Here is a 12,236-nt window from a genome sequence, read left to right as displayed (position 1 = left end):
AAGAATGGGAGAAAATTGAAGCTGTAATCGCTTCCAAAAGTGCATCAACAAAGTACTGAGTAAAGGGTCTGAATACTTATGTAAATGTGATGTTTCAGTTTTTTTTAATATAAATTATCAAAAATGTCACAAAACTGTTCAGAACATCCAGGGTGTTGAATAATTGGGGCCCCTGCCAGACGTATCAGTGTAGTTATTTTCCGTCTGAATTTGTTTTACCATTATTTTAAATCTCCACCAGAGGGAGTTAAAGGTCAGAGGTCAGTTGATCAAACAGAAAAATTTGACAGCAGTACTATCCTGTACATGCTACAATAAGAGCATACTATATAGCATGTTGCAGTATAATTACAACTACCCCTGTGTATGCCTTTTGGCTAGAAACATGCTGTTTGAATATGAGTATCATAGACCTTCCAGTGTTTGGTGGTCTGCAAGGAGGAGTCAGAGACCGACAAGCTGGGGGGGTTGGGAATGATTTAGCGAATCTCTCACACAAGGAGATCAGGTAAGTGATTATGACATAATACTTTTGTAGAAATATAATTATTTTTTTAAATGTTTTCATTTGTGACCTGTGGATTTGTAAATATTTATGCAACTGTGTGTTCATCCAACAGCAAAACGAACTGGACAGACATCATGGTCAAATTGTGAACACAGTTCTTCAGAAAATAATGAAAGTAATAGAATTAAAAATATCCTAAAATAAAACACTGAATTAAAATAGGTTATCAAAGAGGGATATCTAAGTTGATCTGTAGTGCACCTTTTGAAAGCCCTGTGTTGGTGGCCTTTATATAACAATGACAATAATATATGCCATGTAGCTGATGCTTTTATTCGAAGTGACTTACAATGGTGTTGATTGGGGGACAAGCCCCGAACTCTGGTTCTGATCTACTGACTCGTAAATATACAGTTAATGAAAGAGAGAGTTTGTTATTTGTTGAACACAAACTCCATCTTTCACTCGAGCCTCTGGTGTCAAATTAGGTGTAGAATATCAGACACATCCCTACCCGGCCATCCAGTGTTTTCCTATGTCATAGAAGTGTATCTTATTCACTTGCAGACTGACATGCGCTTTAAAAAATATATTTCATAATCTGGGGTTAGCTTTCCCCAGATTTTACTCTGGTGTTTTGGATGTATTCTTAGCCTGCCACAGCTATGTCGTTGGTAACCCTGTTCCTTAGTGACAGCTTTGGGGTGATACCAAGCTAAGGATGCTCTTGGCTATGGTGCGATGCTGAAACACGCAATACAACTGGGTCAAAAACACAGAGAGAGATCTTATGACCAAAACTTTGTCTAACTGTCCCATTGTAACACTCTGGCGCAATCAAAGACACCATGTATGAAGGCGTTTTCCTCTCAAAGAACCTGAATAACATGACAAGATGTGCTAATTTTGGATCATGGATACTATAGCCTAACGTGACTGTGCCTAAAAAGGAAGACAGGCAACATTTTGTATGTTTGGTCTGTGAGAAGTCTGTCTGTCTGTCTGTCTGTCTGTCTGTCTGTCTGTCTGTCTGTCTGTCTGTCTGTCTGTCTGTCTGTCTGTCTGTCTGTCTGTCTGTCTGTCTGTCTGTCTGTCTGTCTGTCTGTCTGTCTGTCTGTCTGTCTGTCTGTCTGTCTGTCTGTACGCTGACTGTAATAATGTTTGACATTACATATGTGTTTTTTCCAATGCAGCTGCTCATGTAGCCAGGCCCTGAAGGTTGTGAAAGGAGTCTTTCCTGTCATTGACTGGTTCTCCAGATACCCAATAAGAGAGTGGCTTCCCGGTGATGTCATCTCTGGTGTTAGCACTGGTCTGGTATGCAGTTTACAAGGTGTGTCCCAGTTTCTCTAAACCGACTGTAGTCGAAGTGTAGATTCCACAAATAGCAACTTTTTGATTATCCAGTGTGACCAAATGGCATTCCTTTCCTCACTACTGTAATCACCCATGGCAAGCTGCTTTGAACCATTTCATGCTTAGAGAGTTTTGTTTTAGTGCTCTTTGAAGTAACATGCTGTTGAAACTGAAAGTCATCCATCTTGACAGACTAAACATGTCAGGCTGCAGTTGCCCCTTGTCAATGCTCATACAGACGAGAGAACACTAACACTGCTCATGTCCTGGGGTATATTTCCTTGTCTCACAGGCCTGGCATATGCCCTGCTTGTGTCCGTGGCTCCAGTCTATAGACTCTACTCTGCCTTCTTCCCCATCCTCACCTACTTCCTGCTGGGCACCTCCAGACACATCTCTGTAGGTAGGGCCCTTCACCTGACTGACACTTGGACTGACTATTGACCAATGACTAATGAACTCATCCATCTCCTGTGATTGGACGTTTAATGAATGAGGCAGAGACTTATCAAGTCATATATGTAACAATGCATTTACAAAGTTGGCATCAATTGCGTGTGCACTTATCAGGTGTCTCCCTTGCCTGTTCTCCACCCCTCAGGTCCCTTCCCTGTCACCTGTCTAATGGTAGGCTCCGTCGTGTTGACCCTCGCCCCCGATAACCACTTCCTGCTTCCTGGGAATGGCACCGGTGTGAATGGAACAGAGGCTGATGGGATTGCGGTGGATGTGGAGGCCATGGAGGCCCAGAGGATCATGGTGGCGTCCTCCATGACTGTGCTGGTCGGGCTGTTCCAGGTAACTATTGAGTTAAAGATTCAGTGCAAAGAGGAAGACATTGATGTTCCACAATGATCTGATATCATTCTGTTCATATTAATATAAGGTCTTGAGGAACAACTCTGGGCCCTGATAGCCTTTAACTTGGATCCAGAGTCATGTGGTCTACTGTATCTCCATGGTGACCAGGTGTTCCTCCCCATAAAGGTGGTAATGGGGCTGCTCCAGGTGGTCTTCCTGGTCCGTTAACTGTCAGACCCCCTGGTGGGCGGCTTCACCACGGCCGCTGCCTTCCACGTCCTCATCTCCCAGCTGAAGATAGTCCTCTCCGTCCCCACTAACAACCACAGCGACTGCTTCTCCACCCTCTGCGTGAGGGTCTCGTACTCTAATACACACATCCCTTTTGATAGGCTGTTAGTGTCGGAGAATTCATTCCGAAAAAAACAGCCTAGAATTTTCTTTCCATTAAACAACACATGGTTATTGACAAAATAACAACAAAAGAGCTTTCTATTTAGTGGTCATTCTATCCAACTAGGTTCATTCGAAGGCCTACTTTGCATTAAGCTAAATGCACATCTCAGAGATCGAGTCAGACATAAAGATCACCACATATGACCAATTCCTCTGTTTAGACGCTCATCGACGTGTTTACCAACATCAGACAGACCAACAGAGCTGACCTGGTGGCCGGGCTGCTCACCATTGTCATCGTCATGGCCGTAAAAGAGGTCAACACCAAATTCCGGCACAAGATTCCTGTCCCCATCCCCATCGAAGTGATTGTGGTAGGAAATGGCATGGTTCACGGTCCATATTTTACTGTTTTGAAATGATAACAATCGGTGTTTGAGATTCTGTGAAATGCAGAATATCCAAACATGTAGACATAGGGTCTACGGAGAATTCTGAGGATATTATGGGCTACTATTAATGGGGTGTTTTTAGAACTTCTCCACCAATTTACATCATCCTAAGTGATAAAATAACTATAACCTAAGGATGAAATGACTGTATATGGATCTACTATGTCCCATATGTGTAACATGTGTGATACATGTTTAAGTATAACAGTGACTCATCTCTCACCTCTCCTGTGTCCAACTGTCTCTATCTCCACCCCAATCCACCCCCCTCTCTCCCAGACCGTGGTTGCCACTGGAATCTCCTACGCCACGTCGCTGGAGTCGTGCTACGGCGCCAGCATTGTGCACAGCATCCCCAGGGGGTGAGAGCCCTTCCTGTGGCACTTCCTGTTTCCTGTCCCCAAAGCAGAGGATGTTCTGGAGTTTTTTGTTGACGGACTTAGAATCGTATGGTCCTCCTCTTTAAGTCATTCAGCAGGCGCTGTCCAAACTAGACTGCCTTGGCTTGTAGTGTTACCGTCAGAGTATTAACAAATGGTTTCAACAATAATATCAACAAATGGCATGGAGAAACGTTCCCAACCATACCAAACATAATTTGAAAGACTATTTAAATAACAATGTGAGTTAAATTCAGTTAAATTGAGTACTGTACACTTCCTAAATCGAACACAATATCAAAACTGTCAAAAAATATTTTCCCCAATGTAACTTGTGTAACTTCCCACAGGTTTGCTCCAGGTCAGCCCCCCAACATAGAGCTGCTGTGGAACATTCTGGGCTCTAGTTTCTCTACAGCGGTAGTGGGCTATGCAGTGGCTGTCTCTGTGGCCAAGGTACAGTATATGCTGCAAAACACGGCTACACTATTGATGGCAATCAGGTGTGTGTGTGTGTGTGTGTGTGTGTGTGTGTGTGTGTGTGTGTGTGTGTGTGTGTGTGTGTGTGTGTGTGTGTGTGTGTGTGGAGTACATTCCAAACTTCCTGCCAATCATGTTCTTTCCCTAAGCAAAATTTCTCTCACGCTGTGGGAGTTGACCTGTGATGTGAGAGTGTCAATAACCAAGAGTTTAATATGACCTTCCTGTGGTGTCTCTCTGAAACAATGTGAGCATTGTGGCCAAAATCTTTTTGGAGTCACTCCACACAGACACACACATAGTCAGGACACCACTAAAACACTGTGTTGGTTTTCATAGTAAGTATCACTTAAATGCTTCATTCAATGGGTTTACAGTAACTCAACATTCCCTACCAAATCCGGATTTGTATATTGCAAATTAGCGCCAACGCAAATGTTTTCTGAATCAGGCCCTTGTCTCTATGACATCACAGCAGAGCACAGGTACAGTATGTTCAAGAACAACATTGTCACGTTCTGACCTTAGTTCCTTTTTTATGTCTTTGTGTTAGGTTGGGGTGGGTAGTCTAGGTTCTTTTTTCTATGTTGTTATATTTCTATGTGTTTGGCCTAGTATGGTTCTCAATCAGAGGCAGGTGTCGTTCGTTGTCTCTGATTGAGAATCATACTTAGGTAGCCTGTTTTCCCCATTTTGGTTGTGGGTGTTTGTTTTCTGTTTAGTGTCTGTTCACCTGGCAGAACTGTTTAGTTTTCGCTTCGTTGTTATTTTGTGTAGTGTTCAGTTTTTTTCCCCCTTCCACCAACGAGAATCGTTATAGAAACACCCACCAACCAAGGACCAAGCAGCGTGGTATCGAGCAGCAGCGTTCTCTGGACTCATGGGGATGGGAGGAGATTTTAGACCGTAAGGGACCCTGTGCACAGACTGGGGAATATCGCCACCCCAAGGAAGAACTGGAGGCAGCGAGAGCTGAGCGGCGGCGATATGAGGAGGTAGCACGGCAGCGCGACAGGCACGAGAGGCAGCCCCCTCAAAATTGGGAGGGGGCACACGGGGAGTGTTGCAGGGTCAGGTTGGAGACCTGAGCCCAATCCTCCGGCTTACCAGAGGAAGCGCAGTACTGGTCAGGCACCGTGTTATGCGGTCAAGCGCACGGTGTCGCCAGTACGCGCTCATAGCCCAAGGCGCTATAGGCCAGCCCCCCGCAAGTGCCATGCGAGTGTGGGCATCCAGCCAGGGTGTGTTGTGCCAGCTCAGCGTGTCTGGTCTCCAGTATGCAGTTTCGGCCCAGGGTATCCTGCGCCGGCTCTGCGTGCTGTGTCTCCAGGGAGCTGGGAGGGTGCAGTGCGTCCTATGCCTGCGCTCCGCCCATGCCGGGTGAATGTGGGCGTTGAGCCTAAGGGAGAGGTGCGAGTGGTATGCACCAGATCTTCAGTGCTCACCCACAGCCCGGTTGAACCTGTGCCTGCACTCTGGAGGGTCCGAGCTAAAGTGGTCATCCAGCCTGGAGGAGTGGTGCCAAGGCTGCGCACCAGAGCTCCAGTGCTCCCCCACAGCCCGGTCCATCCGGTGCCTCCTCCACACACCAGGCCTACAGTAGGTCTCCCCAGGTCTCTCCGTCTCCTCCCTCCAGGTTCACTCATCTGTCCTGAGCTGCCAGAGCCGCCCGTCTGTCCTGAGCTGCCGGAGTCGCCCTTCACTACGGCGCTGCCGGAGTCTCCCGCATGTCCACAGTTTTTCAATTAAAATATCACGAATACTTACCATGCTGCATTTTGGTCCTCCACTCCTTCCACCAACGAGAATCGTCATAAACATTTGCAGATTGACACTGGTTTCTCAGCTGTAACGTGTGTGATGCTCCATGTGTCATTTGCAGTAGATTGACCAGGCTGTCTCCCTGTGTGTCCTAGGAGCTGATAGCGTTCGGGTTCAGCAATGTGTTTTGTGGCTGCTTCTCTGGCTTTGTGGCACGCACTGCACTGTCCCGCACCACTGTACAGGAGAGCACCGGTGGCAAGAGTCAGGTACATTATACAGTACTTATAGGCTAGAAACACACACACACACACACAATCACTGGTGCCGTTACAAACGTGTACACTACTCCTACAGATGGCTGGTATAATCTCAGCTGTGATGGTAATGATTGATATCCTGGCTCTGGGGCACCTCTTGGAACCCCTGCAGAAGGTTAGGAAAGGGATCAATGATCATGCAGAGTGTGAAATGGGATTGGTGTAGACTAACACAACTTATCCAGCTCTGTATTGGTCCCACAGTCAGTGCTGGCAGCCATCGTCATCGCCAACCTGAATGGAATGTTCATGCAGGTGCCCACACTGTGGAGACAGAACAGAGCAGACTGTGTGAGCAACACTGTAGAGCGCCGTCCACATTCAATCCCCTGACGTACTGTAGATGACATAAAAGCATGATCAACTTGGTGTACATGGAATAACTTTATGTAATCACTGGCAGTAAAGATACTGCAGTGTGTTGATGTCACTGTATTTCACTTCAATGTAACAATTGAACTAGGACTTTCTCTGCTGGATCTCATCATGAGTTAAAACTGAAACTTGTTAATTTCCCAGTTCATTTGGCTGGCGACCTGCCTGGCTTCTGTGGTGTCGGGACTGGACGTGGGACTGCCGGCTGGCCTGCTGTTTGAGATGGGAACTGTGTTGGTCAGGACACAGTTGTGAGTGACACATAACACCTATAGCACGTAACACACTACATAGTACCAATCACATACGTTACTAGATGCATTCTGGGAAGGCCTAGATTAGATGTCATATTTTGATGTAGATATTGTTGTGTACACTACAGTATCTACCCTGTATTGTAAATCCATTAACCCTGAATCAGAAGATCAAAAGACTTCCCTGGCTTGCGTGTTTGACCACATGCTCTTCGCCGCTGCGTAGATAAGAGTCTATAAACGTCAGTCGGCGAGACTGAGTAACACTGAGCAGGCCTCTTCTGTAATCAAAGGCTATCAGGATGGCTTTGAAGTCATCAGCTCGTGTCATTAGAAATATCGACTTTCCCAAACCCACTGATGTATAACATAAAGCAAATGCGCATTAAAAATAACTGCAAAGACATTATAGGATTCATATGCTCGATGTGTCCTAGTTTAAACGGTCATTATTTATATTGTCCGACAACAAAATAGAAATTATTAGGATTGCATTAAGAAAAATATATTTTATTTATAAAAAAATAGTCCTGCATGCTCTACACTTGGAAACATACCCGGCACAAACATACAGGAACATGAAAGACTACAAGAATGTAAGACATCTGATATGTTTGAACTCTAATTAATATATACCAGGAATGGATGCCAGAAATAAATGCAATAATTAGGCCTTTCTCTTTCAGATTACAGAAGTTCCCGGAATTAAGATTTTTAAGTGCAATGCTCCCATCTACTTTGCCAACATTGACTACTTCAAAGAGCGATTGAGAGCCACGGTGATTGAACTCGTTATATTTCCCCTTGGCATTGTATAGATTGTGGATAGGCCTTATCATTCTACAAGCAGGCAAGATGAAAGTTTGTTGTGCATTTGACCTTTGACATGCAGGTGGGGTTTGACTCTGGCAGAGTGTTCAAGAAGAGGAATAAGGCCCTCAAGAAGATTCACAAGCTCATAAAGAAAGGGAAACTGAGGGCGACAGAGGTACGATACAGTCTGATTATTGATAACATTACATACAGTTCATTCAAAGACAAAAGATCCCAAAACATCCCTTACTACAGTGTTATAGTGAGTCATCTTTCTGACATCATTTGAGCTAGTGATCTACTGTATGACGAGGCATCATCTCACAGCTTATACACAGTGCCCCAGCTCATGACAATGCACAAATGACACAACTAAAGGAACAAATACCCCCTGTATGGTTCAGTGGAGGTCGGTGACGTTTAAGATGAGGGAGGATGATTTTTCTTTAATGAACATGGCCTTATTACTATCACAGCATATTGGATGATTGTCATTCATATTCCATTCACGCAGCTCAATCTAACAGCGATAGGTTTAGGCCACTACATGATACAAAACGTTTCCCTATACCCATCAGGACAGTTTACAACACAGATCGAGAGAAAAATGACAATAATCAAGGTGACAGACAATGACTCATTCAATACTGCATCGCACAATCTTGCATGCATCTATCTGATTTAGGGTGTAATCAGTAGTCAAACAGTTACAAATTCTTTTGGACGAATTTAGGTATGTTTATCCCTCTTTCGTTACGTTTGCTTCCGTTTAAGACACGTTTTTTTCAACAAAATGGGTGGAATGAATACAGCCCTGATCACATGCAAAAACAGTTCACTTTCATAGCAATCACATACAAACAGCATGATCATTTGTATAAGTTGTATAATTCCTTTTTGCATCTACACGCTCTTTCTCTCTCACCTTTTCCCTTCGTTTGTGGACATCAGTGCACAACACATCAGCTATCTGTGCCCAGGCAAAAAAAACTTTGCTGGACATTTTTATTTAAATATATGTTTTTAAATAGACCTGGCCGTCCCTCTAAACTTTCAGTTCATACAAGGAGAAGACTGATCAGAGATGCAGCCAAGAGGCCCATGATCACTCTGGATGAACTGCAGAGATCTACAGCTGAGGTGGGACACTCTGTCCATAGGACAACAATCAGTCGTATATTGCACAAATCTGGCCTTTATGGAAGAGTGGCAAGAAGAAAGCCATTTCTTAAAGATATCCATAAAAAGTGTTGTTTAAAGTTTGCCACAAGCCACCTGGGAGACACACCAAACATGTGGAAGAAGGTGCTCTGGTCAGATGAAACCAAAATTGAACTTTTTGGCAACAATGCAAAACGTTATGTTTGGCGTAAAAGCAACACAGCTCATCACCCTGAACACACCATCCCCACTGTCAAACATGGTGGCGGCAGCATCATGGTTTGGGACTGCTTTTCTTCAGCAGGGACAGGGAAGATGGTTAAAATTGATGGGAAGGTGGATGGAGCCAAATACAGGACCATTCTGGAAGAAAACCTGATGGAGTCTGCAAAAGACCTGAGACTGGGACAGAGATTTGTCTTCCAACAAGACAATGATCCAAAACATAAAGCAAAATCTACAATGGAATGGTTCAAAAATAAACATATCCAGGTGTTAGAATGGCCAAGTCAAAGTCCAGACCTGAATCCAATCGAGAATCTGTGGAAAGAACTGAAAACTGCTGTTCACAAATGCTCTCCATCCAACCTCACTGAGCTCGAGCTGTTTTGCAAGGAGGAATGGGAAAAAATGTCAGTCTCTCGATGTGCAAAACTGATAGAGACATACCCCAAGCGACTTACAGCTGTAATCGCAGCAAAAAAGTATTAACTTAAGGGGGCTGAATGATTTTGCACGCCCAATTGTAGTTTCACATTTTTATGAAATTCACTGAGGAGGGTGGTCCTCCCCAGTTCAACAGCCTCAGAATACTACACTGCTCAAAAAAATAAAGGGAACACTTAAACAACACAATGTAACTCCAAGTCAATCACACTTCTGTGAAATCAAACTGTCCACTTAGGAAGCAACACTGATTGACAATAAATTTCACATGCTGTTGTGCAAATGGAATAGACAGCAGGTGGAAATTATAGGCAATTAGCAAGACAACCCCAATAAAGGAGTGGTTCTGCAGGTGGAGACCACAGACCACTTCTCAGTTCCTATGCTTCCTGGCTGATGTTTTGGTCACTTTTGAATGCTGGCGGTGCTTTCACTCTAGTGGTAGCATGAGACTACAATCCACACACGTAGCTCAGGTAGTGCAGCTCATCCAGGATGGCACATCAATGCGAGATGTGGCAAGAAGGTTTGCTGTGTCTGTCAGCGTAGTGTCCAGAGCATGGAGGCGCTACCAGGAGACAGGCCAGTACATCAGGATACGTGGAGGAGGCCGTAGGAGGGCAACAACCCAGCAGCAGGACCGCTACCTCCGCCTTTGTGCAAGGAGGAGGAGGAGGAGCACTGCCAGAGCCCTGCAAAATGACCTCCAGCAGGCCACAAATGTGCATGTGTCTGCTCAAACGGTCAGGAACAGACTCCATGAGGGTGGTATGAGGGCCCGACGTCCACAGGTGGGGGTTGTGCTTACAGCCCAACACCGTGCAGGACGTTTGGCATTAGCCAGAGAACACCAAGATTGGCAAATTCGCCACTGGCCACAGATGAAAGCAGGTTCACACTGAACACATGTGACAGACGTGACAGAGTCTGGAGACGCCGTGGAGAACGTTCTGCTGCCTGCAACATCCTCCAGCATGACCGGTTTGGCGGTGGGTCAGTCATGGTGTGGGGTGGCATTTCTTTGGGGGGCCGCACAGCCCTCCAAGTGCTCGCCAGAGGTAGCCTGACTGCCAGACCCCTTGTGAGACCATATGCTGGTGCGGTTGGCCCTGGGTTCCTCCTAATGCAAGACAATGCTAGATCTCATGTGGCTGGAGTGTGTCAGCAGTTCCTGCAAGAGGAAGGCATTGATGCTATGGACTGGCCCGCCCGTTCCCCAGACCCGAATCCAATTGAGCACATCTGGGACATCATGTCTCGCTCCATCCACCACAGACTGTCCAGGAGTTGGCGGATGCTTTAGTCCAGGTCTGTGAGGAGATCCCTCAGGAGACCATCCGCCACCTCATCAAGAGCATGCCCAGGCATTGTAGGGAGGTCATACAGGCACGTGGAGGCCACACGCACTACTGAGCCTCATTTTGACTTGTTTTAAGGACATTACATCAAAAGTGGATCAGCCTGTAGTGTGGTTTTCCACTTTATTTTTGAGTGTGACTCCAAATCCAGACCTCCATGGGTAGATAAATTTGATTTCAATTGATAATTTTTGTGTGATTTTGTTGTCAGCACATTCAACTATGTAAAGAAAAAAGTATTTAATAAGAATATTTTATTCATTCAGATCTAGGATGTGTTATTTTAGTGTTCCCTTAATTCTTTTGAGCAGTGTACTTTAAATAATGCCTTGTGGCTGTTTTGTTTACTGTAGCAATCTCAGGGCACAGGAATGTGCTTGTGTGTTTAGAGGGTTTGTGTGTTTAGTGATATCAGAGCTTAACCCTGTGAGATAAATGGCATGGTGTCACACTAATCTACCCCCCTCTGTCCTCTACAAGTCATTAACGAGTTCCTACGCATCGGAGTCAACGTCTACATCGCAGGCTGTGACGGTACGGTTTGGGATGAAAAAATACAGTATATGTCACTATTTAAAGTCTTGAGCATATAGTAAGCAGTGTTATCGGGACGGTGCTATTACTTTCTTACAAAGTATTCTGCTGTAAAATGTTTGTTCAATGCTGCCAAGTGGATTAGAATGAACTAAAAGCAGATTGTACTATCAAAATGTCCATGTCATAATAATGGTTGTGTTTTGTTGGCCTGCTTGGAGGTTTACATTCTGATAACTGGTGGTGTCTGTGCCAGTCTGTTTCAGCACTGGACAGCCCCTGCCTTCTGCATTGGGTTCTTTGCTGTTGCTAGTGGTCTCTCTAACTCGCATCTAACACTCCAGATGGAATTGTATGGAAAATGGAAGCATTGGCCTTCTTCGACTTGGAGGTCATACGAGATCTCCTCTTTCTCTCGGTCCACGATGCCATCCTCTTCATCAAACTGGAGACAGCCAATGGGAGCATGCAGGATGCCATGGTTGAGGGGGTGAGGGACCAGGAAATCTGTGGATTATTCTCTTATTTTAATTGATGCTCAAACAACTGACTAAAGACTGTATTTACCTTGCTATCTTGTCTTTGCCAGCTTTCTCTAAGGCAGGACTGCAAGGAGCCACC

At 45.1% G+C, this 12,236-nt stretch overlaps 1 protein-coding gene across 1 annotated transcript; it reads left to right on the top strand.

Moving 5' to 3' along the window:
* The first annotated feature begins 398 nt into the window (after positions 1 to 398).
* On the top strand, positions 399 to 12,236 carry LOC118392577 (pendrin-like). The gene is given in 19 exon segments (XM_052460686.1): positions 399 to 508; positions 1,702 to 1,841; positions 2,157 to 2,267; positions 2,466 to 2,662; positions 2,852 to 3,016; positions 3,283 to 3,435; positions 3,793 to 3,875; positions 4,244 to 4,352; positions 4,355 to 4,396; positions 6,290 to 6,403; positions 6,492 to 6,569; positions 6,659 to 6,745; positions 6,974 to 7,080; positions 7,612 to 7,650; positions 7,652 to 7,679; positions 7,770 to 7,862; positions 7,976 to 8,081; positions 11,562 to 11,615; positions 11,960 to 12,236. Coding segments are annotated over 19 exon segments (2,007 nt in total). The 3' UTR covers positions 12,151 to 12,236.

This window comes from Oncorhynchus keta, chromosome 13, assembly GCF_023373465.1.
Source record: "Oncorhynchus keta strain PuntledgeMale-10-30-2019 chromosome 13, Oket_V2, whole genome shotgun sequence".
Lineage (NCBI taxonomy): Eukaryota > Metazoa > Chordata > Actinopteri > Salmoniformes > Salmonidae > Oncorhynchus > Oncorhynchus keta.
Note: the sequence above shows the minus strand (reverse complement) of the source record. Positions and strands in the feature narration are given on the sequence as shown.